This window comes from Schistocerca piceifrons, chromosome X (genome assembly GCF_021461385.2).
Source record: "Schistocerca piceifrons isolate TAMUIC-IGC-003096 chromosome X, iqSchPice1.1, whole genome shotgun sequence".
NCBI classification, from domain to species: domain Eukaryota; kingdom Metazoa; phylum Arthropoda; class Insecta; order Orthoptera; family Acrididae; genus Schistocerca; species Schistocerca piceifrons.
In genome coordinates, this window is record NC_060149.1 from 263,412,633 (window position 1) to 263,440,562 (window position 27,930).

The following is a 27,930-nucleotide window of genomic DNA, read 5'->3' on the forward strand; positions in this document are numbered from 1 at the left end:
ATACAGCAGCATTACTCTGTTACTGCTGCCAGAGACCTGTTTTTTTTTTAACCACATTAATATATATAATGAAACTAAATATCACTGTAGACTAATTTGGAACGACTCTTTCAAATGGGCACACAATATTCCACTTAAAAAAGAAAATTTTGTTTTTAACAAGAAACAAACCAATGTCTTCCATTGGAACTGAGTGTTGCATGAAACATACCATAATCAGTATTATTTGTTGTGAATCCATCTACACAATGCAAAAGTGAAATTGCAGATAGCTACCAAAACACTAGAGAAAATGTGTCTGATGACTTTTAGGAGACACCTGGTGGTAGAAGAAACCATTGGGAAAGTCTCTAAAAGTCATAGAATGAAAAGAATATGGAATACCTTAATTTTTATTTATCAAAATGTGCTAGCACTCCAACTAATTATTAAGATGAGTTTCCAGGGAAAAAATGTAAGTATGTTGCTGGTATGTGTATTCATAAAGCTTGTTACCAGCTATTAGCATTTGGAAGCAGTAAATTCAGACCACCTGATCGGATTGTGTTCTTATCAACTAGAAATGCCTGAGACACATAAAAAATAGGACCTGTAAAAAAATGTAGATGTACCATCTAGAAAATTCAATTAGTGAATCTGATACCTGATTATATATAGAGTTCAACAAAGTACCATTAAATTAGAAGAGTTGAGGAATGTTGTTTTTCATATAAGTCTTTGTACCAGCAGAAATTTGAAAGCCATTGGTAATAATTGTTATGACCTGGTACAAATAAACCTAACTACACATCCATAACATTTTTTTCTCATAATAATGAAAATTGTAATAGTTCTTGTTATAACACAAATTGTGAAACTGTAATACTGGTGGTTAGTTATATGTTTAAAATTGTATAAAAATAAATTTTTAGAGTTATATACAGACGGCATTCATTTTTGATGACTTTTATGACAATTGTGAATGGATGATTTAATATTATTTGGCTGGAGGTAACTACCTTAAGTCTACTTGAAATTGTGCTTACTTTGATAATTACTGAGAACAATATCATTTCAAGGACCCAGTCATGCTACACAGTAGTTTGATTTTGTTTGTAACTATATTCAACTGATAAAAGGATTGGAAGTCTTAGTACAAGAAATATGGAATAAAAAATAATTTATAAAATATTCATACTGCCTCTCTTTCTCTTTCTCTCTCATTTTAGGGTTTGGGATAGTACATCGAAAAATGCCAGGAAAGGTGAAAGTGAAAATTCTTGCAGGCCGAAACTTGCCTGTCATGGACCGTTCAAGTGATACAACAGATGCCTATGTTGAAATAAAGCTTGGCAATACTACATATAAAACTGATGTTTACCGGAAATCTCTTAATCCTCAATGGAATTCTGATTGGTATAAATATGAGGTAATTTAGCTGTAATGGGGAAAATTTCCTTTGTATATTATACTGTCACACTTAATGTCTAAATGAAAAATAAAACACCAACAAGAATAGTGGTTCTTGCTTGTTAATAAGTGGTGGTGTGGTGGTAGTGATGTTGATGATGTCCGTACGTTTTCCAGAATTATTTATTTATTTATTGCCAGCCACTATGTGCCTTTCCACCCTGACTTGGCTTTTGAAGGGAATATTTTGGGAAAGAGTACTATTTTTCATATCTGAGGTTATGTATGGAGTATGTACATGATTGAATTAGAGGCTGGCATAAAAAAATGATGTTCCTCATAACTCATTTGCAACAGACTGAAGTTCACTAGCACAGTGAAATCTGATTGTCACCAGCTAATATTTTACAACACTCTAAGTGGAGTGTTGTACTCATTGCAGAACTGTAGGGAAAATGTCCTTGTATAAACTATGTCCTGGATTAACTCTTAATGATATGTGGTGTTGGATTGAAACTTGGAGTCAATCTGTTACATATGCTTGGTTGTTAAGTACAGTGCTACTAATGAAAGATAGGGATCTATGTTCAAATCTTGATGTGGCCTACAATTTTAATTTTTTTGTACAATAGACTTACATTCCGCACATCATTAGTATGGTTTTTAAATTACTTTTCTGATTTACCATGTCTTTTTCTCTGCTGCTACTTACAACTAGGATTCTGTGCCTAGAAATATGTGATGTCTGCTGAATGGTATACTCATATCAACTTGAATTAAAATATATTTTCACTTTGAGAATTGTCATGTTTCGTCAAAAATAAATAGAAGAATACTGTTGGAATGAAATAAAATTATTTACAGAAATATTGCTAAGGATGGAATTATTCATTCTACAGAAAGACAGTTGAAATCATGTGGAAGATTTTTTCAGATTAATGTGTAAAAATATGCTGAAAAGTGAAGTTGGATGGTTTTAAAGAAGTTCAGAATGAAATTTTAGTCTAACAATAATGCAAATTTCTGGATGGAGCAATACATAAAATAAGGAAAAGGCAAGCAGTCACCTATAGCAGATCGATGCGTGGAGCACAGTAACGCATAACAGAAAATAACTTTTGCACTAGCTTTTGCGCAGTAGCAAGAGCAAATATCTGCACCTCCACATCTTGAGTTTAGACACTATGTGTTGTGTCGGTAGCTGGGCCGACACCGTGAAGTTGAGATGGCTGAAAAGGCAAGCTAGACTAACGCAGACGGGCGTGAAGTACTGGAACAGGATACGTAATTAATGTTAGGAAGAAAAGTACGGAGCAGGTTTAATACTTAACTTTACTCATTCCTTGTGGTACATCGATCTTGACGATACACAGAAGACTTTAAGTACAATCACTGTATGGCTAATGGCGCCTTGCTAGTTCGTAGCCATTAACTTAGCTGATGGCTATTCTGTCTCTCGGCTAATGAGAGAGAAAGGCTTCGTACATCTGGTCGGTAGCTAGGTTCTCGTACAACTGGGCGGTAGCTAGGTTCTCGTACAACTGGGGCGAGTCCTCTCTCGTATCACGAGACCTGCCTTGGTGGTGGCGCTAGGTCTGCGATTACACAGTGGCGACACGCGGGTCCGACATGTACTAAATGGACCGCGGCCGATTTAAGCTACCACCTAGCAAGTGTGGTGTCTGGCGGTGACACCACACTATGTACTTATGCCATGGCCCATTGACGACAAACCACCCTTGATCAGGTTATTGTTATCGTGGAGGAAAGGAATTTGTTGGTATTGAGAACCTGGGGCATGGTATGACATCCCTGAGTACACTGCCTGGCAATGGATGCAACATAATTGGGAACTTGAGAATCCAGTATGCATGTGGGAACCAGACTTTAGTGTGTTACGACACTGTATAATGTAGTGGTGAGTAAGTTTATAGGCAGCTGAAATACTTAACTGATTTTTTGGGACAGTAGATATGGCTAAATGCCAGTCCTGGAAAACCAGACTACAAAGTAAACTTGGCTCTGCAATGAACACAAAAGAAGTTTATTCCAGTCCTAAATACACCTGTGAGTCATTTTATGGCAGTTATTGTGTCTTCAGCAGTGTGAGGCTGGATATCTTACTGTGGACGTGAAATGCTTTCTGTGGTAAATGATAATCTTGATGCTGTCCAGAGTGATGTCATGATCCTGTCAGTGCTATAATTGCACCCTGAGAGTGTGACCTGTTTCCAGTAGGACCAGTCTCCTACACATTATTGAGCAATGACCAGACATAGTTTGGTGACAGGAATGAGATTTCTGTACCCAGATGGCATGCTTCTGCACCAGCTGTAACCCCATCAAAAACATATGACTAGAGACAAATTAGATGATACAACATAAATGTCCTGACCATGTGCCAAGAACCTGAGATGACCTGTGGAACATAGTGGTGGCTGTCTGGGAGGAGGTGGCTGAAAATGAAGCGTTTATTGCCCATTACATAGACACTTTTCCTTTCAGGATGCAGGTAATCATTGAAGTTGAATGCATGTGGATGATATATTAATTCTTGAAGAAAGCAGGTGCTGTGTCCTTTTCAGCACTCTGTTGATCGCCAATCATAAAGACTCACTCCCTTTCAGAATGTAGGTAATCATTGATGTTGAATGCCTGTGGGTGATAAATTAATTTTTGAAGAAAGCAGATGCTGTGTCATTTTCAGCACTCCAAACATCTAAAGTGACATGCAGTTGTTTGTCTTAGCCACCATGTTGCTAAGACATTTCACTGGTTGCTCCAACATCTAGCTGTTTCTCACTACCATTGCACCTTGAACTCCACCTCATCACATGAAGTGCCATTTCCAGGTCTCTGTTTCTGGCAGATAGACTGTGCAGGTTTCCAAGTGTGTATTTAGAGGATGCTGTATCTCAAGTGTATGTAACACATTCCATCACATTCACAGTTACAAATATTCTTACTTTTATGAGTAGTACTATACATCCAGTAATGTGATTTGTGTTAGTGAAATGTGACAGGTAGCTTAAATATCAACACCAACCATTTTTTGTGATGTCAAGTGTACCTCTAATGTGCATACACTGCTCCATAGAAAGAATTCTGCAACAGTACATGCAAACTGACATGACACAAAAACTGATATTCACAGTCAGCATCACTAACTAATCCCTAAAGAATAGTCTCTCTAAATGGATTTCTCAGTGACATCATCATTAGGTCTTCGATACCACTGAAAAATCCAGCAATATCCATTGCCATTATACCATCTCTCAGTTATAGTACTTCTGGACAGTCTCCACATGCTGTGTGCCTATACAGAGGGGTGGACAAAAATATGGAAACACCAAAATCACAACATATTTCTGTGTATGCAGTGTAAATTTTCAATATAGTGTCTCTTCAAACACCAAATACTTTGTTCAAAGTCATTTAGTTCTGACATCATGCACTCAGAACTACACAGAACAGTGCTGTGACCACAGCTGACACTCACAACGTATTAAGGACATTGCATAGGTGCCATTCATGGTCAAATACAACAGTGCAACCTGCAGACTTGGCTAACATCTGCATTTATGTGGAGCATATATTTCTCATGGTGTTTTCATATTTTTGTCCAACCCTTGTAGCTTCTCAAACACATTGTTTTTGAATGTGGCAGCAGAAAGTCTGTGGTTGAATAAATAATTTAGGGAGTAAAGATATATAGGAACTTCAGAAAGTAAGTGACACATGTTGTCCCACATTAAGACTGCTGTGCAAGAAGAGTGGCACATTGTTGGAAGAAAGTACATGTTCTGGATTTCCTGCAGAGACAGTTCTGCTGTGGTACAGATAGCAGATGCACCACAGTGTGGGAGTGAAATGATGTGGCAACTGGAAAATTACTGTGAATTCGAAGTATATGGTCCAGGTATGACTCTTGTGGGCAAAATGTCTAATTTGCAGCCAGATTCACCTTAAAATTCTGTCTGTATGGAGACCAAATGCAACATCACCTTAAGCTGTAGGGAAATTGACACAGACATGGGTGATGCTGTTTGAGATGTCCAGATCTTGGGCTTTGTGATATCCATCTTTTCAGCAAGCTGAAAGAACGTCTGGTGTGGAGGACAGATTCTTCATTCACATAGCGGTTCTTGAGTGTCTCTTGAGCTTATTGGCTGGACCACAGTTGGCTCTCCACTCAATTTGTTCATTAGACCATCTTAACCTTCTTATTCTATCTTCATTTCTGATCTCCTATTTGCACTCTGATTCCATCTGTTATCATGGGAATGTCAACCTCGTCCCGTCTGTCCCCAGATCGGTCTGCCACCGTGGTTGCTCCGGTTGCTGCCCGCAGTGGGGCTGAGCCCTCGCCTGTGGTTGATTGGGAGGTCGTTCCAAGGCGTGGCAGGCAGTGGAAGATGTCCCCGGAGGCTGATCATAAAGCCTCCCTGGTGTGTCTGACAAACAGGTTTCAGGTGCTGTCTCTGGCTGAGCCAGATGCAGCTGCCTGCCCTGATTCAGAGGATGATTCTCAGCCTTCAAGGTCCGGGCAATCGAAGAGGGTGGGCTTGTTGGTAGTTGGGAGCTCCAATGTTAGGCGCGTAATGGGGTCCCTTAGGGATATGGCTTCTAAGGAGGGTAAGAAATCCAGTGTGCACTCCGTGTGCATTCCGGGTGGAGTCATTCCTGCTGTGGAAAGGGTCCTTCTGGATGCCATGAAGAGCACAGGGTGCAGCCAGCTGCAGGTGGTGGCACATGTCGGCACTAATGATGTGTGTCGCTTTGGATCTGAGGAAATTCTCTCTGGATTCCAGCGGCTATCTGATTTGGTGAAGGCTGCCAGTCTTGCTTACGAGATGAAGGCAGAGCTCACCATCTGCAGCATAGTTGACAGAACCGACTGCGGACCTTTGGTGCAGAGCCGGGTGGAGGGTCTGAATCAGAGGCTCAGACGGTTTTGCGACCGTGTTGGCTGCAGATTCCTTGACTTGCGCCATAGGGTGGTGGGGTTTCGGGTTCCGCTGAATAGGTCAGGAGTTCACTACACTCAACTGGCGGCTACATGGGTAGCGGAGGCTGTATGACATGGACTGGGCGGTTTTTTAGGTTAGAAGGCCTCAGGAAAGTACGGGGTGGGCTGCAATCTCAAAGGGTGCATGGCAAATACAGGACGTGCTTGGATCAAGGAACAGTCGGAATTGTAGTTGTAAATTGTTGTAGTTGTGCTGGGAAAGTCCCTGAGCTTCAAGCGCTAATAGAAAGCACAGAAGCTGAAATCTTTATAGGTACAGAAAGCTGGCTAAAGCCTGAAATAAGTTCTGCAGAAATTTTTATGAAGTCTCAGACGGTGTTCAGGAAAGATAGATTAGGCAGAATTGGTGGTGGAGTGTTTGTGTCTGTCAGTAGTGGTTTATCTTGTAGTGAAGTCGAAGTAGATACTCCGTGCAAATTGGTATGGGTGGAGGTTATACTTAACAACCGAACTAAGTTAATAATTGGCTCCTTCTACCGACCCCCAGACTCCGATGATATAGTTGCTGAACAGTTCAGAGAAAATTTGAGCCTTGAAACAAGTAAATACCCCACTCATACGGTTATAGTTGGTGGGGACTTCAACCTTCCCTCGATATGTTGGCAAAAATACTTGTTCAAAACCAGTGGTAGGCAGAAAACATCTTCCGAGATTGTCTTAAATGCTTTCTCCGAAAATTATTTCAAGCAGTTAGTCCATGAACCCACGCGAATTGTAAATGGTTGCGAAAACACACTTGACCTCTTAGCCACAAACAATCCAGAGCTAATAGAGGGCATCATGACTGATACAGGGATTAGTGATCACAAGGTCATTGTAGCTAGGCTCAACACCGTTTCTTCCAAATCCTCCAGAAACAAATGCAAAATAATTTTATTTAAAAAAGCGGATAAAGTGTCACTAGAAGCCTTCCTAAGAGATGATCTCCATTCCTTCTGAACTGACTATGCAAATGTAGATGAGATGTGGCTCAAATTCAAAGATATAGTAGCAACAGCAATTGAGAGATTCATACCTCATAAATTGGTAAGTGATGGAACTGATCCCCCATGGTACACAAAACAGGTCCGAATGCTGTTGCAGAGGCAATGGAAAAAGCATGCGAAGTTCAGAACAACGCGAAATCCTGAAGATTGGCTAAAATTTACAGACATGCGAAATTTGGCACGGACTTCAATGCAAGATGCCTTTAATAGGTTCCACAACGAAACATTGTCTCGAAGTTTGGTAGAAAATCCGAAGAAATTCTGGTCATATGTAAAGTACACAAGCGGCAAGATGCAGTCAATACCTTCGCTGCGCAGTGCTGATGGTACTGTTACCGACGACTGTGCCGCTAAAGCGGAGTTATTGAACGCAGTTTTCCGAAATTCCTTCACCAGGGAAGATGAATGGAATATTCCAGAATTTGAAACACGAACAGCTGCTAGCATGAGTTTCTTAGAAGTAGTTGCCTTAGGGGTTGCGAAGCAACTCAAATCACTTGATACGGGCAAGTCTTCAGGTCCAGATTGTATACAATAGCTCCCTACTTAGCAATCATATACAACCGCTCGCTCACCGATAGATCTGTACCTACAGATTGGAAAATTGTGCAGGTCGCACCAGTGTTTAAGAAGGGTAGTAGGAGTAATCCATCGAACTACAGACCTATATCATTGACGTCGGTTTGCAGTAGGGTTTTGGAGCATATGCTGTATTCAAACATTATGAATCACCTCGAAGGGAACGATCTATTGATACGTAATCAGCATGGTTTCAGAAAACATCGTTCTTGTGCAACGCAGCTAGCTCTTTATTTGCACGAAGTAATGGCCACTATCGACAGGGGATCTCAAGTTGATTCCGTATTTCTAGATTTCCAGAAAGCTTTTGACACCGTTTCTCACAAGCTACTTCTAATCAAGCTGCGGGCCTATGGGGTATTGCCTCAGTTGTGCGACTGGATTCGTGATTTCCTGTCAGGAAGGTCGCAGTTCGTAGTAATAGATGGCAAATCATTGAGTAAAACTGAAGTGATATCAGGTGTTCCCCAGTGAAGCGTCCTGGGACCTCTGCTGTTCCTGATCTATATAAATGACCTGGGTGACAGTCTGAGCAGTTCTCTTAGGTTGTTCGCAGATGATGCTGTAATTTACCATCTAGTAAGGTCATCCGAAGACTGGTATCAGTTGCAAAGCGATTTAGAAAAGATTGCTGTATGGTGTGGCAGATGGCAGTTGACACTAAATAACGAAAAGTGTGAGGTGATCCTCATGAGTTCCAAAAGAAATCCGTTGGAATTCGATTACTCAATAAATAGTACAATTCTCAAGGCTGTCAATTCAACTAATTACCTGGGTGTAAAAATTACAAACAACTTCAGTTGGAAAGACCACATAGATAATATTGTGGGGAAGGCGAGCCAAAGGTTGCGTATCATTGGCAGGACACTTAGAAGATGCAACAAGTCCACTAAAGAGACAGCTTACATTACATTCGTTCGTCCTCTGTTAGAATATTGCAGCGCGGTGTGGGAACCTTACCAGGTGGGATTGACAGAGGACATTGAAAGGATGCATAAAAGGGCAGCTCGTTTTGTATTATCACGTAATAGGGGAGAGAGTGTGGCAGATATGATATGCGAGTTGGGATGGAAGTCATTAAAGCAAAGACGTTTTTCGTCGCTGCGAGATCTATTTACGAAATTTCAGTCGCCAGCTTTCTCTTCCGAATGCGAAAATAGTTTGTTGAGCCCAACCTACATAGGTAGGAATGATCATCAAAATAAAGTAAGAGGTATCAGAGCTCAAACAGAAAAGTTTAGGTGTTCGTTTTTCCCGCGCGTTGTTCGGGAGTGGAATGGTAGGGAGATAGAATGATTGTGGTTTGATGAACCCTCTGCCAAGCACTTAAATGTGAATTGCAGAGTAATCATGTAGATGTAGATGTATCTTCCTCCTGTTTCTGCTTTCACTTCTTCTGTACCTTACTTCATCTTCCTTTTACCTTTCTTCTTTTATGTTTTTCCTTTTCTTCTATTTATCTTACTTCTTCTTTTGTTTCTTATATTTTGTGTCTTTACTACTTCCATCGACATCTTGGAACAGATTGGTTGTGTGGTTTACAGCCAGAACAGCTGTAAGAAAATATCTTGGATTTTTTACTGGTCATCACAATCTTCTGCAGTTGTGGTGACCCACACAACTGTGTCAGTCTGTAAATTCTTGCGGGCACTATGAACATGTTTCACAGAAGCTACTTGATGCAGGCTATTGCATGGATTTAAATGCTGGAACTGTTGTACATTAAGGTAACTTTCCATCTGCACTTGCCTTTTCGTGTTTGTCATTGCTGCATGACATTTCTTCTAACTCATATTTCTTCTAACACATATTTACACAGCTCTAAAAGCCCATTTGATAGATGCAGTTCTGCCATAACTGTGACGTAGAGAATTCTTATATGTAATTTCCACTGTATGATGTGAATTCCTTGCTCTGCATCTATCATTTGTCTCGTTGAAGTATCTGCGGGATCCTTGCACTTCCTTTCTGTAGTGTTTTCAACAAATTGACACCTGAAATTGTCTGATTCAGCATCCACTTGAGACAGAATTATGTTGTTCTTTGATTTTTCCTTCCAGATGTCACTTGATGACACTCTGAGTTGACAAGGCATTTGCACTCTTCTGGAATCTTTGTTGTTGTTATTCCAGCAAATTCCATTTTGTGAGATGTATTTGACTTACTCTTTACATGCTCTGGCAAATTTTTCCATCTTCAGTTCTAATCCATTTTTCAGCATTTCTATGTCCCACTTTTGTATTTCATGCTGTTTCTGTTAGGCCTTCAAAGCTTTCTATCCTCCTGTACTTCTCATTTTGCTCCTGCTCTCTGTGTTTCTGTGTATTGTGTTGAGCTTACAGACTGCCCATCACTTATTCTAATGTAAATCTCACACCATCCCTTTTCTGGATGCCCTGTTCACTGTGTACTTGTACATTTTCTTTTACATAAGCCATGATTCCCATGGCTACATAATATTCACTAACACTGTTCATTCAAGTTAGGGTGTGATTGTGACAATTTATCCTTCAATTATCGTTATCTGTCACTCAATTGCACCACAAAACACAACCCTATCAATGATGAAAGATTGTGGTCATAATGTGTAGCAACTGTTGCTTTCAGCCACCGTTCTTTGTTGGTATGTCATGGTTGTCACTTTAAGACAGTGTTGCTTCTTACCATTCATCCTCTGGTTACATTCTTATAAGCCCATATCATCATCCTATCACCTGATCCCAGGTATGAAATACATATGGTAATTAGACACCTGCACGTAGATGGGATGTTGGAGTTTACATGCTGATTATAAAGCACTGTTTTAATGAAACATGAAGTAGCGACACTTGACTGTAATTACACTGACACAAATTATCTACTGAAGAATGGAACAACAAGTAGGAGCTGACCTAAGGTAAGATCAATTTGGGTTCTGAGGAAGTGTAGGGACACTTGAAGCATTACTGAACCTACGACTTATAAGGCAGACTGAAGAAAGGCAAACCAGCATGTATAGCATTTGTTGACTTAGAAAAGACTTAAGAATGTTGACTGGAATACACTATCTTAAACCCTGAACTAATCAGGCTTAAAATACTGAGAACAAAATGTTGTCTACAACTTGTACAGAAACCAAACTTCAGTTATGAGAATCAAAGAGCATGAGAGGGAGGCAGCAGTTGAACAGGAAGTGAGACAGGGTTGTAGACTATGTAGCACATTCTATTCTATCTTTATGTTGAGCAAGCACTAAAGAGAAATTTTGAAAAGAAATTGAAGTTCAAGGAGAAGAAATAAAAACCTTGAGGTTTGCCAGTGACGTAATTCTGTCAGTCAACAAAGGACTTGGAAGATCAACTAAATGAAATATTTAGTTCTTGAAAAGAGATGATCAGAGGAACACCAACAAATTTAAAGTGAGGTGTGTAGTTTAATTAGGTGAGAGATGATGGTAAGGGAATTGGATTAAGAAACAATACACAGAAAGTAAAATAATTGATGATGGCTGAAGTAGAAATGGTATAAAATTCAGACTGGCAGTAGTAAGAAAAGCATTTTTGGAAAAGATAAATTTGTCAACATTTAATGTAAACTTAAATGTTAGGAAGACTTTTGGATGAAATTTGGGGCTACAGAAAAATTCTGAATATTATATGAGAAGATTGGATAACTAATGAGGTGATACAGAATAGAATTGAGGAGAAAATTAATTTATTATACAACTTGACTAAAAGAAGGGATAAGTTGAAAGGATTGTGAGGCATTAAGGTACTGTTGGTTTGGTAATGGAGGGAAGTGCGATGGGTAGAAAATTGTTGAGGGAGACCAAGACTTGTGTGTATTAAGCAGATTCAGATAGATGTAGGTTGCAGTAGTTATGTGGAGATGAGGAGTCTTGCACAGGATTAATATCTTAAACTGCACAACCCTTGGGACATGGGTTGCAGACTGAGTGTGGCTGCTCTAGTTTTATAGTGTTGTTATGTACTCCCATGTTGATTATGGATGCATGGTGAGTATTCTACCAAGAGAGATGGGACATAGGCCACCGCGAAGGAATCAGGCTGGCCACAGAGAGATTAAGGAGGAGCCACATTCCTGCACTTGCAGCAAGGCTAGTGAATTGCCGCTTCACGTCAGGCAGAACACCTTGTGGTATAACAGCTGTACAGAATATATTCCATATTCCATGCGCCTGTATACCGCACCATTGCTCACCCTCCCATGGAATGACTTTTCAATAATTGCCTGCGGCCATTTGGTATTTGTTCAAATAATGTAGAAATGGGTGTGGCTTTTGTTAATGTATTGTGCCAAGTTTGGGGCAAGAAGTCACCTTTCCTTCTCATGAGGTCCAGAATTGTATTAAATTTGATTCAGTTTACGAGAGAAAGCATTACAAATGATATTTTTAGGTCTGTCTGTCATAATATTTTACATGAGAACTTCAGTTTTTATGTCATGTATACAGACAAAAAAATCCATTGTCTGTTTAAGAGCAGCCCACCACCAGGTAGGTTCACTGTGTACTGTTGGAAACGGGGTGAGGGGAGGGGGGGGGGGGACTTGGTGGATCTGTTTGAGTAAACAGAATGAAAGCAAAGGAGAAACAAATGGAAAGAAGCAAAAAATTGTAATTGTTGTTCGTTCATTAATTCCATGACATACTTTTGTTTTATGTAGTTGGATGACTCAGAGTTGCAGAATGAACCTCTCCAGTTCCAGTTAATGGAAGTGACACTTCATATTCATTAGTTTCCTGACACTTCTTTTTTATAGGTGGATGATTCAGAGTTGCAGGATGAACCTCTCCAGATTCGGTTAATGGATCATGACACTTACTCTGCTAATGATGCAATTGGAAAAGTATATTTGGATTTAAACCCTCTGTTACTACCTTCACCGCCTCCCATCAAAAATACTGCTGTGTCTGAAGGTGTCCCATCTGGCACAAATGTGACTGGTGGTAAGTGGTTACTATAACATTTTATAATGTGTAATAATTGTGTTATTTGTAGATTTCCAACTTTTATGAGAATCTAAAGCAGTATAAAATTGAAAGTGTAATGGAACCTTTTTAAGTGACTTTCCACACTGGAAAATAGCAGCAAGTAGCAAAATTTTCATGAATTGTGAAGGAATTATGCCCTATTTTTGCCTGTAATTCTGATTCTCAGCATCAAAGTAGAGGTAGGAATGAATGCAAATGGAGTTAGGGAAGAGGGAACATATGGGACATGTGAAAAATGCTTGCCATATAAATTGTTTCTAAATGGAACAGTCACTTTCAGCAGAAAGCTCATCAGGTGATTCCCTGTAGAACGTGGAAGAAAGACAGAGACGTTTTAGTTAGATGAAAAATTAAAATAAATGACCAAGGAGTGTGTATAAAAATGATTGAGAAGGAAGAGCCTAAAAGATATTTTTGGATCCATGATTTAAAAGTTGTTTGCAAAGAAAGAGACAAAATGTTTTGCATACTTTTACCTGTGATGTATATATTATTTTTCATGTTTGGTGGTAAAAATCTTCCTTGCAGATGCTGTGTTGTTGCATGTGTGCAATATTTTGAAGTACAGACTACAATATTACAGTGAAATAACATGCATGCCCTTCTTCTTATTCTTTTACCTGGCCTTTATCCCATATGTTCACAGGGTCAGCATGTTAATTTATGGATTTGGCCGTGTTAGTGTTAGAGGTTGGCCAGTTGTCCTTACTACATCTACATCTACATCTACATCTACATCTACATCAGTACTCTGCAATCCACTGTATGGTGCATGGTGGAGGATACCCTGTACCACTACTAGTCATTTCCTTTCCTGTTCTACTCGCAAATAGAATGAGGGAAAAATGACTGTCTGTATGCGTCCATATAAGCTGTAATTTCTCATATCATATCTTCATGGTCCTCATGTGCAATTAATGTTGGAGTCAGCAGAATTATTCTGCAGTCAGTTTCAAATGCCGGTTCTCTAAATTTTCTCAGTAGTATTCCTCAGAAAGAATGGTGCCTTCCCTCCAGGGATTCCCATTTGAGTTCCCGAAGCATCTTTGTAACACTTGTGTATTGTTCAAACCTACCTGTAACAACAGCTCGCTGTCTTCCTTTAATCCGACCTGGTACATATCACAAACACTCAAGCAGTACTCAAGAGTAGGTTGCACAAGCATCCTATATGCGGTCTCCTTTTCAGAAGAACCACACTTTACTAGAATTATCCCAATAAACTGAAGTCAAACATTCGTCTTTCGTACCATTTCATATCACCTTGCAACGTTATGCAAGGTACTAAATTTAAATGATGTGACTGTGTCAAGCAGGAGATTACTACTGCTGTATGTGAACATTATGGGTTTGTTTTTCCTACTCATCCACATTAACTTATATTTAGTGCTAGCTGCCATTCATGACAGCAGCTAGAAATTTTGTTTATGTCATCTTGTATCTTCCTACAGTCACTTAACTTTACCACTTTAGTGTCTTAGTCTTTATGATCGTGGTTGTTGTACAAATCTGTCTTTTGCTGCCTTTGTTCCATCCAAAAATATTTGCAGTTCAGTTTTCACATACACAGTGCTGAAGGGCCAAAGAATGTTGTGACACCTATTAAGATATAAACCAGGACCATCAGATTACTGTCCCAAAACATTGCCTTTTGTGGGCATTATTTATTTATGTATTTATTTATTCAGCCATTTCAGTTGATACATGTTGTATCATTACTTACAGACCTTGACATTTGGTTATACAATGACAATTAAATTGTGTACTCTTCAGTTTAGTTTATTTATAGAGAGATTACAGCATAATATGTTACGATATTTTACAGTATGTGACTTATCTTTAAATTTACACACACACACACACACAATGTTTATTAAAATTGAATGATACTGCTGTTTTCTATCTTTGACATGTGTCATATTTTAGGATGTTCCTTTTAATAATCAATAATTTCATGTAAGGAATTAAATAGATTCTTCTCCAGCATTTCTCTGGCCGTGTGCTTCAACACATTAATGGTTTTGGAAGGCTATTGAATAAGTACATCCCTATATATGTTACACTTTTGTCATTGTCCTCTGTTGGATTGTTCTCAGTTTCCAACAGTTTCTTTTCTGTATTGATGAGTACCTTCTTCTTATTTACAGAGCTTCCCCTTAGTATTATTCCATGTAACACTATGGATTCAAAGCATACTAAGTAAAGCATTTAGAGGACTTTGATACTGACAATTTGGCTAACTTACATAGTGCATAGCAACCTGAATTTAATTTACTACTTATACTATTGATGTGCTCTTCCATGTTAACTTCTCATTGAAGTGGAGACCCAGAAATTTTACATGAGGTACTTGCTCAAGTTCTTCATTTTTAGCACTAAATCATTATTTTGTGGCCGATTGTCTTAAGGCTCATTAATTGACTTTTTTGTAAAAGAACACACAAACAATGATGGACACAACACTTTATTAAATTAAGAAATAACTTGTTTGCCGTAGAGTGGCTACACTACTAGTCCAATAATCCTTGTCAGAATGTCAACAAGTAACTGAGGGGGAGCCTGGCCAGGAACAACTCTGTAAGTTATCATGTAATAATACTGTACCAACAGCCATTATGTTGATATTGTATTAGTAGGCAATCAGTTTCAACATCCCAATCACGTCATCTTCAGGCCTGTTGCATGAGTGACACCCAGTTCCACTTGTGCATTTGTAGGACAAGGCACTAATAGTCGTATCTGGTTCTGTTACTTGGTTGGTCAATTTGGGGCAGGGGACCAAACAGTGAGGTCATTGGTCCCATCGGAGGGGGGAAGGAAATTGGCCATGCCCTTTCAAAGGAACAATCCCAGCATTTGCCTGAAGTGATTTAGGGAAATCACAGGAAACCTGACTCAGGATGACCGGATGTGGGTTTGAACTGTTGTCTTCCCGAATGCAAGACCAGTATGCTAACCACTGCACCACCTTGCTCAGTGGTTTTGTAGATATCCAAATCTCATGAGCTGGCACATGTGTGAAGAGCACATGTGCTCATGAAGTTCAGATATCTGTGGAACCAGATACGAGTATTGGTGCCTTGTCTTATACATGCACAAATGGTGCTTGGTGTCATACATGTGATACGCCTGAAGATGACGTGATAGGAACGTCAAAACTGGTTGCCTAGTAAAACAATACCAATATAATGGCTGTTGGTATAGTATCATTACATTTCATCGACCAGCCTCTGTCCCATGCTCCTGGACCCAGGATGGCATTACATTTACTGTAAGTTGTCGGCTGGCTGGTAGAATGCATGGAACAGATGCTATGCATGCATCCACAAGTTGTAGTCTCTGATTGTTCTAACGTCTACAATGAGAGTAACTATGAGATCTTGAACAGCAAAAAAATTTTTTTGAAAGCCTGAATGGTGACTTTGGTAGTGGCTGAGGAGCACCGGACCATGTATAGAAAATGCAAAAATGTATCAGTGACAAACAGCCAAAGCACATTCAGAAATGGACGTGCAAAATCCACATGGATGCATTCCCAAGGCTTGGTTACTGGAGGCTATGGGGAGAATGAGGCCTTGGGAGTCTCATGTTGATTAGCACACTGGGGATACACAGTAATCAAATGTTCCAACTCTTGGTCAGTGCCAGGCCAGGACTCATGTCTGCAAGCCATGATTGGTGGGGGAAACATCTCAGTGACCCTCATGTAACTGCTGTAAGACCTCCTATTATAAACTCCCAGGAATTACCAACCTGGGAGCTGCGTCATCCATGGAGAGGAGGAGGATGACCCCTTCAATGACCAAGAGACGGTGGTGCAAGACAAAGTAATTACGGAGCAGATCGGAAGCACGGCCTGGAGGTCAAGAAGACCAATGCTGCTGGACAAGGTGGACTACCTGCATTAGGGTAGGGTCAGATGCCTTGGTAACTTGGACACTAGTGATCGGAAACCCGTCTATCACTTGGCGGGAGGAGATATCCAAATGAAAACATATGAGCTCCACTTGATCAAACTTGGTGTCTGGGCCAACGGGCAGCCCAGATAAGGTATTTGCGGTGGTATTGCACCCAGTGGGGCGAAAATGAATGTCATAGTCATATTTGGAAAGGAACAAGGTCTGCTGCTGCAACCTGTGGGCCACCTTATCAGGGACCCAGGCTGACGGACTAAATAATGAAATTAATGGCTTGTAGTTTGTAATTAGTTGGCATTGACCACATACACAATGGTGAGAGTCTCCCCCTCAACTTGATGGTAGTGGACCTGTGCTGGACTGAAAGTTTTGGATGCAGCATGAGTGACTGCTCCAACCGAGTGAGGTGGCACAGTGGTTAGAACACTGGACTCTCATTCGGAAGGATGATGGTTCAAACCTGTGTCTGGCCATCCAGATTTAGGTTTTCTATGATTTCCCTAAATCACTCCAGGCAAATGCCAGGGTTGTTCCTTTGAAAGGACATGGCCAATTTTCTTCTCCATCCTTGATGCAATCTGAGTTTGTGCTCTATCTCTAACGACCTCAATGTTGACGGGACATTGAACCCAATCTTTCTTCTTTCCTTGTGGCTGCTCTGCACCGTCTGCATTGTGATGAGTGAGGACTGCCCCCATGCCATACTGAAAGGCATCTGTAGCCGAAACCAACGGTTTGTGGGGATGAAATGTAGTTAGACATGGTGCCGACCTGAGACGTTTCTTCAGCATGGTGAAAACTTGGTGGCACGCTGGAGACCAGACAAAGGAAGCACCCTTGCAGAGAAGGAGGTAGAGAGGGCATGCAATGGTAGATGTCCCAGGCATCAACTGGTGGTAATAGGCAATTTTGTCCACAGAAACCTGCAGTTCCTGCAGCGACGAGGGGCATGGCATGTGCGTAATGGCCCTGACAAGACTCTCCATGGTTCGGATACCCTGCCACGAGATGCTGTGGGCCAGGTACTCAAGAGATGGTTGGAAAAAATTGGACTTCAGCCGATTTTAATGCAGACTCATGGCCCGAGATTTATAAAACAGGACCAGAGATTTTACAGGTGGTTGCTTGTAGTATGTCCGGTAATAACAGTGTCATCCAGATAGTTGGAACAGTGTGGAATAGTAGACGTGACCTGTTCCAGATGGTGTTGAAAAATTGTGGGGGCACTTGTCACACCAAACATCAACCGTTGGTATTGATATAGGCCAACAGGTGTATTAAGAACTGTGATACACTTGGATCCTCATCCAAGGGGAACCAGTGATATGCTTCGGAAAGATCAAGTTTGGAGAAGAATTGGCCCGGCCATGTGAGCACTTCATACAGATGTGGTGGTGGGTACGTGTCCACCACAAATTGTGAATTCACAGTGACCTTAAAACTGCCGCAGAGTTGCAATTTAACAGAGGGATGTGGCCCATTCATTAGAGGAAATGGAAACCACAGCCCTGAGAGAGGCAAGTCGGTCCAGCTCCTCCTTGACTTGGGAACATAGGCTATAGGAATCTGCCTAACATGAAAATATCTACAATGAGCCAAGTGCTTCAAGGTTAGTTGGGCTTGAAAGTCTATCACACACCCTAGGCCTTCCACAAAGATATGTGGAAATTGTGAGCACAGAGATTCCAATGATTGATTGGGCACTTTGATGGATACCAACTGTATGGAGTCTGTGACTGAAAAGCCAAAAGCCTGAAAGGTATCAAACCCAAAAAGGTTTGCTGAAGTAGCGTCATGGACAATAGTAGAGATAATAGACCAAGTCATTGATTTATAGGCAACTTCAACCATGAATTGCCCAAGAAAGGACATATTCTGTTTACCATACCCCAGGGCACCTGTTTACCAGCAATAGCAGTGGAGAGCTGATGTCTGCATATGTTTGGGCATTAAGCAAGGAAACTGCCATGTTGGTGTTTACATGCAGTTGTATCTGTCGTGATAGAACCAAAACGCCAATAAAAAGCTTGTTGGAATCCTGATCGGGAACTGGCCCTGACGATGACCTTCCATATCCATGGTCACTCATGCTGCATTCTATGCAGTTGAGTGGCAGATTACCGCGGTGTGGCCTTTTTTCTGACACTTATGACAGACAGCCCAATGCTAGGGTCACTCTGATCTGTCATGTTAGGAGTAATGAGACACACAAGACAGCAACAGGGAATGATGACTGCAACAAACAGGGAATGATGGCAGAAACACTGTTTATAAGATGTGTGGAAGCCGTTGGATTGGCCGTCTTGCACCACTGCTAGGTTGTCCTACCCGGATACAGCAGAGACAGCCGAGCCATCCTGTACTCCCATGACATTATATCAGGCTTCCAGCTTCTGACTAGCAGCATGTGACACATCATACGACTGGGCGATTGACAAAACCTCATTGAAGGAGCGGTTCTCTAATTGGAGGGCCTGTTGTTGGACTTCCTTATCCGGGGCAGAGTGGATTATAATATCGAAGACCATGATGCCCGCATATGATTTTTTTGTGTTGGCTGTGACCAAATGGCACTTGTGACTAAGGCCATGGAGGGTTGTGGTCCAGGCATGATAAGACTGATCGGTCTGCTTCTTGCATTGGAAAAATTCAACCCTAACTGCCAGGACGTGTGTGCTGGTGACAGTAGGAAGACAACAATGAACATAAATGAAATGATAATTAAATCAAGACCCTAAGCTGTCGACAGGCATTGATATATATCAACGGGGACAGTTGAAAATGTGTGCCCCAACTGGGACTCGAACCCGGATTATCCTGCTTACATGGCAGATGCTCTATCCATCTGAGCCACCGAGGGCACAGAGGATAGTGCGACTGCAGGGATTTATCCCTTGCACTTTCCCCATGAGACTCACATTCCCAACTTAATGTCCACACACTACATTCGTAGTGCCCCTGCCCATTACACTCATTACTCGCGGCAGACAATCTTACCGAGTCCCGTAAGAGTTCGGACAATGTGTGTGCATCCAGCACAGAAGAAGAAGGTAAATGGTTGGTTAGCCTTAACTATATGAAGATGGTATCTGTTCTTTACACATGTCCGAAACTGCTACATAATTAGGTTCCCAGCATGAGGACCACATAAGGTCACTAGAGTATTATTGCTTTATGTAAAATTATTATAATATTTGGATGCAATGGGATTTCATCAGGTTAACTTTGTGAAGTTCACATTCAGATTACTCACACCCGTGTTGAGCAGGAGGTATAATTAAATCATCAATTATTACAATGTCGCAAAGTGTGTGAGTTGGTGAGTGTTTAACTGTAAAACCAGAGACTCAATCCCCAGTTGATATTCTGATTTTTTTTCTGCAACTCATTACTTCTTTCACCTCTGGTAATGTTTTATGTACGTGAAAAATGCCTAGTTCCACCATGATTTGGAATACACTTTAAACTTTAGGTCCACCTAAAGTTGGCTAAGTTAGAAGAAGGTACATGCATGCCACCTGCAGTAGGAGAGGGAAAGTATGTAGAAATTTAGAAGGAAATGGTTATCAGAAGGGTAGGATCAGCATATAAGAAAGTCAAAATAATTTTCAGAGAATTTGAAAACAAAGCTATCAGCATTAACAGTGCAGAACAAATTCCATCATTAATTGCAGAAGAGAGAACAGATGAGAGAACAGATGGTTGGAAAAGGTGCATTGAAGACCTCTACAAGGGAGAAACTGTTTGCTAACTTGTCAGAAAATAAATAAGTATTGATTTAGAGAATGCAGGAGATCTAATATAAGAGTTTGACAAGTAAATGATATTCCTTCAGCCTTACTAAAATCATTGGGAAAGTATCAACTAAAGAATTTTTCAAGTTAGTTTACAGAATCTATGAGACTGGAGACAAACCATCAGATTTTCAGAAGCGTATCATCTATACAATCCCAAAGATAGCTAAGGCAGGTAAATGTGAGAACAGTCACACAGTCATCTTGATAACTCTTGCATTCAAGTTGCTGACCAGAATAATATACAGAATAATGGGAAAGAAAATTGAGAATCAGTTAAATGATGATCAGCTTGGATTTAGGAAAGAAAAAAGCACCAGAGAGGCAGTGCTAGTGTTACACTTGATAATGGAAGCAAGAGGTATCAAAAATTAAGACGCACACATTATATTTGTTGGCCTACTAAAAGCATCCAATAATACAAAGTGGTGCAAAATGTTTGGAATATTCAGCAAAATAAGTATACAAAAGGGAAAGAAAAGTGATGTTGTGTTCACCAACGGTAGGTAGCGAAAACAAAGGTAGCAGGATGCGAACCCCCTGCCACAGATATCCATAGCTAAATGGAAGTGGCTTGCTTGCACACGAACTACAAACTCTTCACAGGCAATATATCTAAAACAAAATCACTAGGCAACCATGAGAAATGATGATAATCATTTATGGAAATAAAATACATCAAAATATTCTTGGCTTTGACTTCCAGGGAAGGTGTGGCACTGATGTAGAGCTCTGCACCAAAGCTAACATAACACAGTGGATGATTGCTAGCTAATCTAATTAAAGTTCAGATGGACTGCTGTTTAGAATATAATCTAATTAAAGTTCAGATGGGCTGCTGTTTAGAATATTTAAGTCCAATGTCTCAACAGATAAATATTTTGACTATCATTTGTACTTATGTTCGACACTTGGCGTAAACTGTACAACGACTAAAACCGTTCAGCACTGTAGGTAACTTGTAAAACTGAAGAACTGATTTATCTGGGTGATAACTGATGTGGAACTGATGAGAACTGCCAGAAACTGATAAGAACTGGCGAGGAACTGGGCAATAACTGCTCAAGTGTTGGCATGCCGTTGCTCAAATTGTGCGCTCGGTGTATGAATGTCATCATGTGAACTATTTGGTGGATGTTGCAGATAGCTTTCAGTTTCAGTGCACTCTCTGGTGGCAGTGGTAACTATTGGCAGATGAATGGCCTGTTTTATATCTTGTGCAGAAACCTAAAACAGTTGATATGAGTGCCATCTAGGAGGTAACTGACAGTACTATTTGTTGCACCATGCTGAGACTGCCTGTTATGTGGCACTCCCTCCCTGCTGCTACTGCTGTGTACCACAGCTGATGGTGATGCAGCAGGTAATATACAATATGTGCAAGAACTAAGAGGCTAAAAATAAGAATGGGAGACCAAGAGAGAAGTGGTTGCATTAAAATCTGCATAAAGCTAATAAGCAGACTTTATCCTCTGCTATTCAACCTTTATATCAGGGAAGCAATGAAGGAAATAAAACAAAGGCTCAGTAGTGGACTTAAAATTCAGGGCAAAAATGATATCAATGATAATATTTACTGATAGCATTGCTATCCTGTTTGTAAATGAGAAGGCATTGCAGCTCCAATTGAATGAAGAGTCTGCTATGCACAGGTTATATTCTGAGAATAAAGCAAATAAAGTATTTAGGAGTAGCAGATATGGGATTACTGACAAATTTAACAACAAAATTGAGGATCACTTAGTAGACAAAGTTAAGGACTATGGCTGCTTTGGAAAGAAAATTATGCGTGTCGGTCAAAGGAAAGAAGGTATAAAAAGTGGAGTAACACAAGTAAAGAAAGCGTCCCAAAAGAATTGAGTTGGGTTGTCTTGGGAAAGAGACCAAACAGGGAGGTCATTGGTCTTATCAGATTAGGGAAGGATGGGGAAGGAAGTCGGCCGTGCCCTTTCAACGGTACCATCCCGGCATTTGCCTGGAGTGATTTAGGGAAATCACGGAAAACCTACATCAGGATGGCCAGATGCGGGATTGAACCGTCGTCCTCCCGAATGCGAGTCCAGTGTGCTAACCACTGCGCCACATCACTCGGTGTCCCAAAAGAACTCTACTAGTATCAAACATAGTACTTGAGAAAGAAATATCTGAAAATATACATCTGGAGTACAGAATTTATGAAGTAAATCATGGACTGTGGGAAAACTGAAAAAGTAGACAGTCAAAGCTTTTGAGCTGTGGTGTCACATAAGGATACTAAAAATTAAATGGACTGATAAAATAAGAAATCAGGAGGTTCTTCCCAGAACTGGCAAGGAAAGAAAACAGAAGTTAAAATTTAGTGGAGGCAGTTCTGTTGTATTTTATTTTTATTCTAATGAGTTGTGTTGGACCAAGATTTAATGGTGGTTTTGATTTTTATGATCATTATCACGATCATCATCATGATCATGATCATGATCATCATCATCAGGCAGTTCAATCTTTTGGTGATGTGGACTCTTTGAGTCAGAGTGTGACATAGAATCCCAGCAAGTTCTTGAGCATCCCATTGCCAATGGAATCCAGCTGCCTTTTACAAGTTTCTGTGCCACCTGTCCAGTTGGCTTCCCTTCGATCTTTTTTGGTAAATTGGGCTCCAATCTAGTATTTATTTTGACTGTCTGCCATTCATTCTTTGAGTGACATTACCAACCTACTGCCATTTCAAGATATTTACTTTTTCTGTTGTGTCACTGACCACTGTTGTACATCATATCTGCTGCTTTCTTTCTGTAGCTCAACAGTGATCTTTCCATTCCTCTCTGAGCTACAATGAGTTTTCTATCAATGAATTTATTTAGTGTCAATGTCTCAAAGCTCTAAGTTATTACTGGTAGTATACACTGGTCAAAAATTATTTTCTTCAGCTCATGCAAGAGTATCATCTGTAAATTTGACAGCCCAATTTAATATGTCAAAATATTTTGGTTTTATGTCTCCTTTGATATCTGTAAGTTGACGCAGATAGTCATTTTCTATTACCCTTTGCAGTTGTGTACTTCCAACACATATGTTTCCCTCCAGTGTTCATTCATTCATTCATTCATTGTGATCTTGATTTTTGTCATAGTTCATTTTTAGATCAACTTTGGAGCAGAGTAAGGCAAGTTTGATAACTAATATGTGATGTTCTTCTATACCATTTGCAAATAGAACAGTTTTGTCAAAAAATCTCAGGTTTATTTAACCTTTTTCCCAGAGCGTGGATTCCCTTTGTTTTCCAGTTTCATTTAGACGTTGGTTTTCTAGGACTGCTGAAAAAAGTTTTGGAGATAGTCACCTCCTTTTTCATATTTTTCAATGGGAAATTCGTTAGTTCCTTCAGCAACACACACAGATGCTGTGGAGGTTGATTATATGTTATATAAGAGTGTAATATAGCCATGTTCTACTCCTTGTTCCATTAGAGCCTCAGTCACAGCTGGGTGACAAATCACATGGAACATGAGCCTTGTCAAACTATAAATGCAAGGCAAAAAGGTAGAAAGTACTAATATCTTTTACTAATTGTTTCTTGTAGAGAGAGGATATGCTCAGTTGTACTAAATCTTGTGCGAAACCCAGCTTGCTCACTGGACTGAGCCAGGTCAAGTGTAGTGTTCATTGTGGTAGTCAGATTTTTTGTGAAAACTTTGTACTATATGTACAGAAGCCTGATGTGGTGATAGTTCCTTATATCTTTAGTACTGCCTTCCATATGTTTTAGGACTATATTGCCTTTTTTTCCAATCTCTTGCTAATGTTCCACTGTGCAAACACATTGAAAATATTATAACTTAATTCTGTAAAAATTTTTCATCCATGAGCTATAATATATCGACTGAGAGGTCATAGCTATGTGGTGCAGTTCCTTTTTGATCTTGTCTGTAGCTTGTTTGACTTCTGTGGGGAGTATATCTGAGATCTGGGAGTCAGAAGCAGCTAATCATCATATTTGCTGCCGTATAAGACACACCAGCATAAAAAACACACCCCACTTTTTAAGACTTTTTTTTAGGGAAAAAATTTCTCACTTAATACATCTACTGCAAAACCATTATATCATATAGGTGCATGTGCATCAAATATCTGGGGAATATAAATAGGAAAAAGTGCTCACCTTTTAATTTTTGTCCTCAACTCTGCATAATTCATCCTCAGAGCTGAAGGAAGGAATATTGAAGCTACCATGTCAGAATCTGAATCCTCATACAATAAGTTATCCTCTGTAACATCCAGTGCAGTACTGTTTCCACACTTCTTAAATGATTTAATTGCTGTTTTGTGAACCTTTGACCCATTCACAAACTTGAGAAATGCTAGGGCTCGTACTGCTTCCTGATGGTGTATATAGTTTCAAAATCTGTAAAATTGCATCCATCTGTTCCACTTGTCTTTGATAAGTCCCTTAAATGGTCTGGTAATACATACATCTAATTTTTGAAGTAAAGTAGTTAGCCGTACTGGAATTACAGATAACTAAGTCTTCAATTCATTCAGTCTATTTTTAATGTCTTCTGTTCTGAGAGAACGAAACTGAGCCCATACAAACAGGGCAGGCTTCTTTAGTGGGTCTCTAGATTGCCTAGATCAAATTTTCTCTATCCACAAACTCGTTCCTCCTCCATTCATCCAGCCTTTATTGTGTACATAGACAAATACTCCTTTTGGCACTGAGCAAGATGGCACAGTGGTTAGCACATTGGACTCACATTCGGGAGGACAATGGTTCAAACCCGTCTCTGGCCATCGTGATTTAGGTTTTCCATGATCTCCCTAAATCATTTCAGGCAAATGCCAGGATGGTTCCTCCCAAATCCGAGCTTGTGCTCTGTCTCTAATGACCTTGTTGTCGACGGGACGTTAAACACTAATCTCCCCCTCCTCCTCCTCCTTTTGGCATTCCTTTAAAAACCAAATGTGCTGGAAATGTTGTCCAATCAGCATGGCAGGATAAAATGACAGTGTAATGAGTCTTTTTGTTCCCTGAAATTGTAACAATAATGCTTCTGTGTCCTTGGAATTCACAGTTCTGTTAGAAGGCATATCGAAAGTTAGTGTAGTCCCGTCCATGTTTCCAGTTTGTGAAAATTCAAAATTTTCCCTTTTCCTTGCGTTAATGACAAATTGATGAAATTCAGCAATTTGTTCTTCATGTTTGGTTGGCATCTCCTTGATATTTTTATCTTGGTCTGCATGCAAAGCTGATACCACGTCGTAAATCTTGAACATCATGATGTTGATCCAGTAAATTTGGCAATCCCTTTGTTATGGGGTATTGCTTTCACTTGATGAATAATCATCATATAAACAGAAATTCCATCTTGTCCGTTCTCTAAAATCCAAGTATTGAGTTCTGCTTCAAGTTTTGGCCATTTAACAGTCCCACTTCTCAGATTATGTTTACCGTGAGTTGCTTTCTTTAAAACATCTTTCTGATTCCACAAAGTTCTTATCATTTTGTCAGTTGGAGCTGGTCCGAAATGCCTTTCGTAGCACTCTTTTCATGATGTTCAGCACATGCAATTACTTGCAGCATAAATGCAGTAACATAGCAGTGCCATTTTTCAGCCATAGTTTACAAATAAAATCACAGTATAGGTAGGGCACAAGTGGATTTTCACACTGAACACAACAATAACTAAACACAACAATAACTGAAGCTTGAACGAATAATATAAAAACTATTGACAGTGCATGTGCATCAGCTGAACCCTACACAACTGGAATGCTTAAAATTCACAGGGAAGCTAACAATGAATTGCTTCAAGCTGCAAAACATAAATTTGGAAGAAATGGAGCTTTTAGATACATACCTTAACTTGCTATCTGTGCACAAGATGCATCTAGTTTTTGCACTTATTTTTGAAGGGAAAAAGTGCATCTTATACACTGGCAAATATAGTAATCTGGGATCAAGGTATTATCACTGATTTTACTGTACAGGTTACTATAAGAATTACCAGTATAATTGAGTTTATCTTCATTATCTGTAATTTGGCTTTCATCTATGTCTAACACTATTAGCTGATTATTTCCAGTCATCAGATTCTGCTTGGCCATCTTTAAACTAGATTTATTTTCAAGACTGCCTTTCATTGTATCTTCTTTGTACCTCACGATGTCTTTTTTCATGCTCTTTGTGAAAGCCTTGTGCAGTTCTTTATATTCTGTCTTATTTTTGTCTGATTATACTTTCAGTTTTCTTCTCTTGTCCATCAAACTTATTGTTTTATTTGTCAGCTTTCTGTTCTTTGAGATTAACTTTTTCCATTAATTAGCTTCATATTTCATCTTATATATTCACTTAAAATTTTGTTGTTGTTAATCAGTGATCACTCACTGTTCATATTGAACCTGTTCAAAACAGAGACATTTTTAACATTTTGCGGCTTATTGGTAAGAATGAAGTTTATCTCATTTTTCTCTTCAAAACTGTTAACCCACTAAGTCCATTCGCAACATGGATGTTTCATGAAAAACATGTTCATAATAGGTGTTTTCATGCATTCTGGTTTTACTAAAAATCCAACTGCATTTGACTGCTGAAACCAGTCACTTTTTTGAATTAGTCTTTTGTTCCATAAACTAGTCTTAAAACCTTTTCAGGTTCATCTTCATAGCATGATGCTGGGTACTGGATCTGGGAGAAGAAATAGGAAATGCTTTAATGTACCACCATCCATAATGGATGAGCTCAATTTAAGTTTCCCTTTGGTTCACCACAGTAATACATGAGATTTCCTAAATCCAGGCAAAGGCAGTTTTCACCTTGACAGTGTACTTCACTTAAACCAACAATGCACGATCTGATTTTCTGTAATACCTCTTCTATTTTTGTCATCTCTCACTAACGAACGACAGTTGTATGTGCATATTTGAAAACAGTGATTCCCTCATTGCCTAGACTGTGGATTTTGTGACACTCCAGCAGCTCTCACCTGGAAATCTGAATGTGTAGTTAATTTAACTCCAGAACATTTTACCTTAGTGTCACACACAGTGACTCAAAGGTGAAAAGCATAATCACCACACTTGCTTCAGTAAAATGAAATGATCGTATGGCATTTATTGGCTGGGATATCCCATTTGGGGTTCAGCCGCCGTATTGCAAATCATTTTAGTTGATGCCACTTTAGCGACTTGTGTGTCAATGATGATGAAAATGATGATGAAGGACACACAACACCCAGTCCCCTGCCAGGAATCGAACCCGGGCCCCCTT

At 39.8% G+C, this 27,930-nt stretch overlaps 1 protein-coding gene across 3 annotated transcripts in view; it reads left to right on the forward strand.

Moving 5' to 3' along the window:
- Positions 1 to 27,930, forward strand: part of LOC124721086 (C2 domain-containing protein 5) — a 230,532-nt gene that overhangs the window by 72,360 nt on the left and 130,242 nt on the right. For all 3 annotated transcript variants that reach the window (XM_047245898.1, XM_047245897.1, XM_047245899.1), the window contains 2 exons: positions 1,209 to 1,408; positions 12,745 to 12,931. In XM_047245898.1, coding sequence (XP_047101854.1) covers positions 1,209 to 1,408; positions 12,745 to 12,931 — 387 coding nt within the window. The remainder of the gene's footprint in view (positions 1 to 1,208; positions 1,409 to 12,744; positions 12,932 to 27,930) is intronic.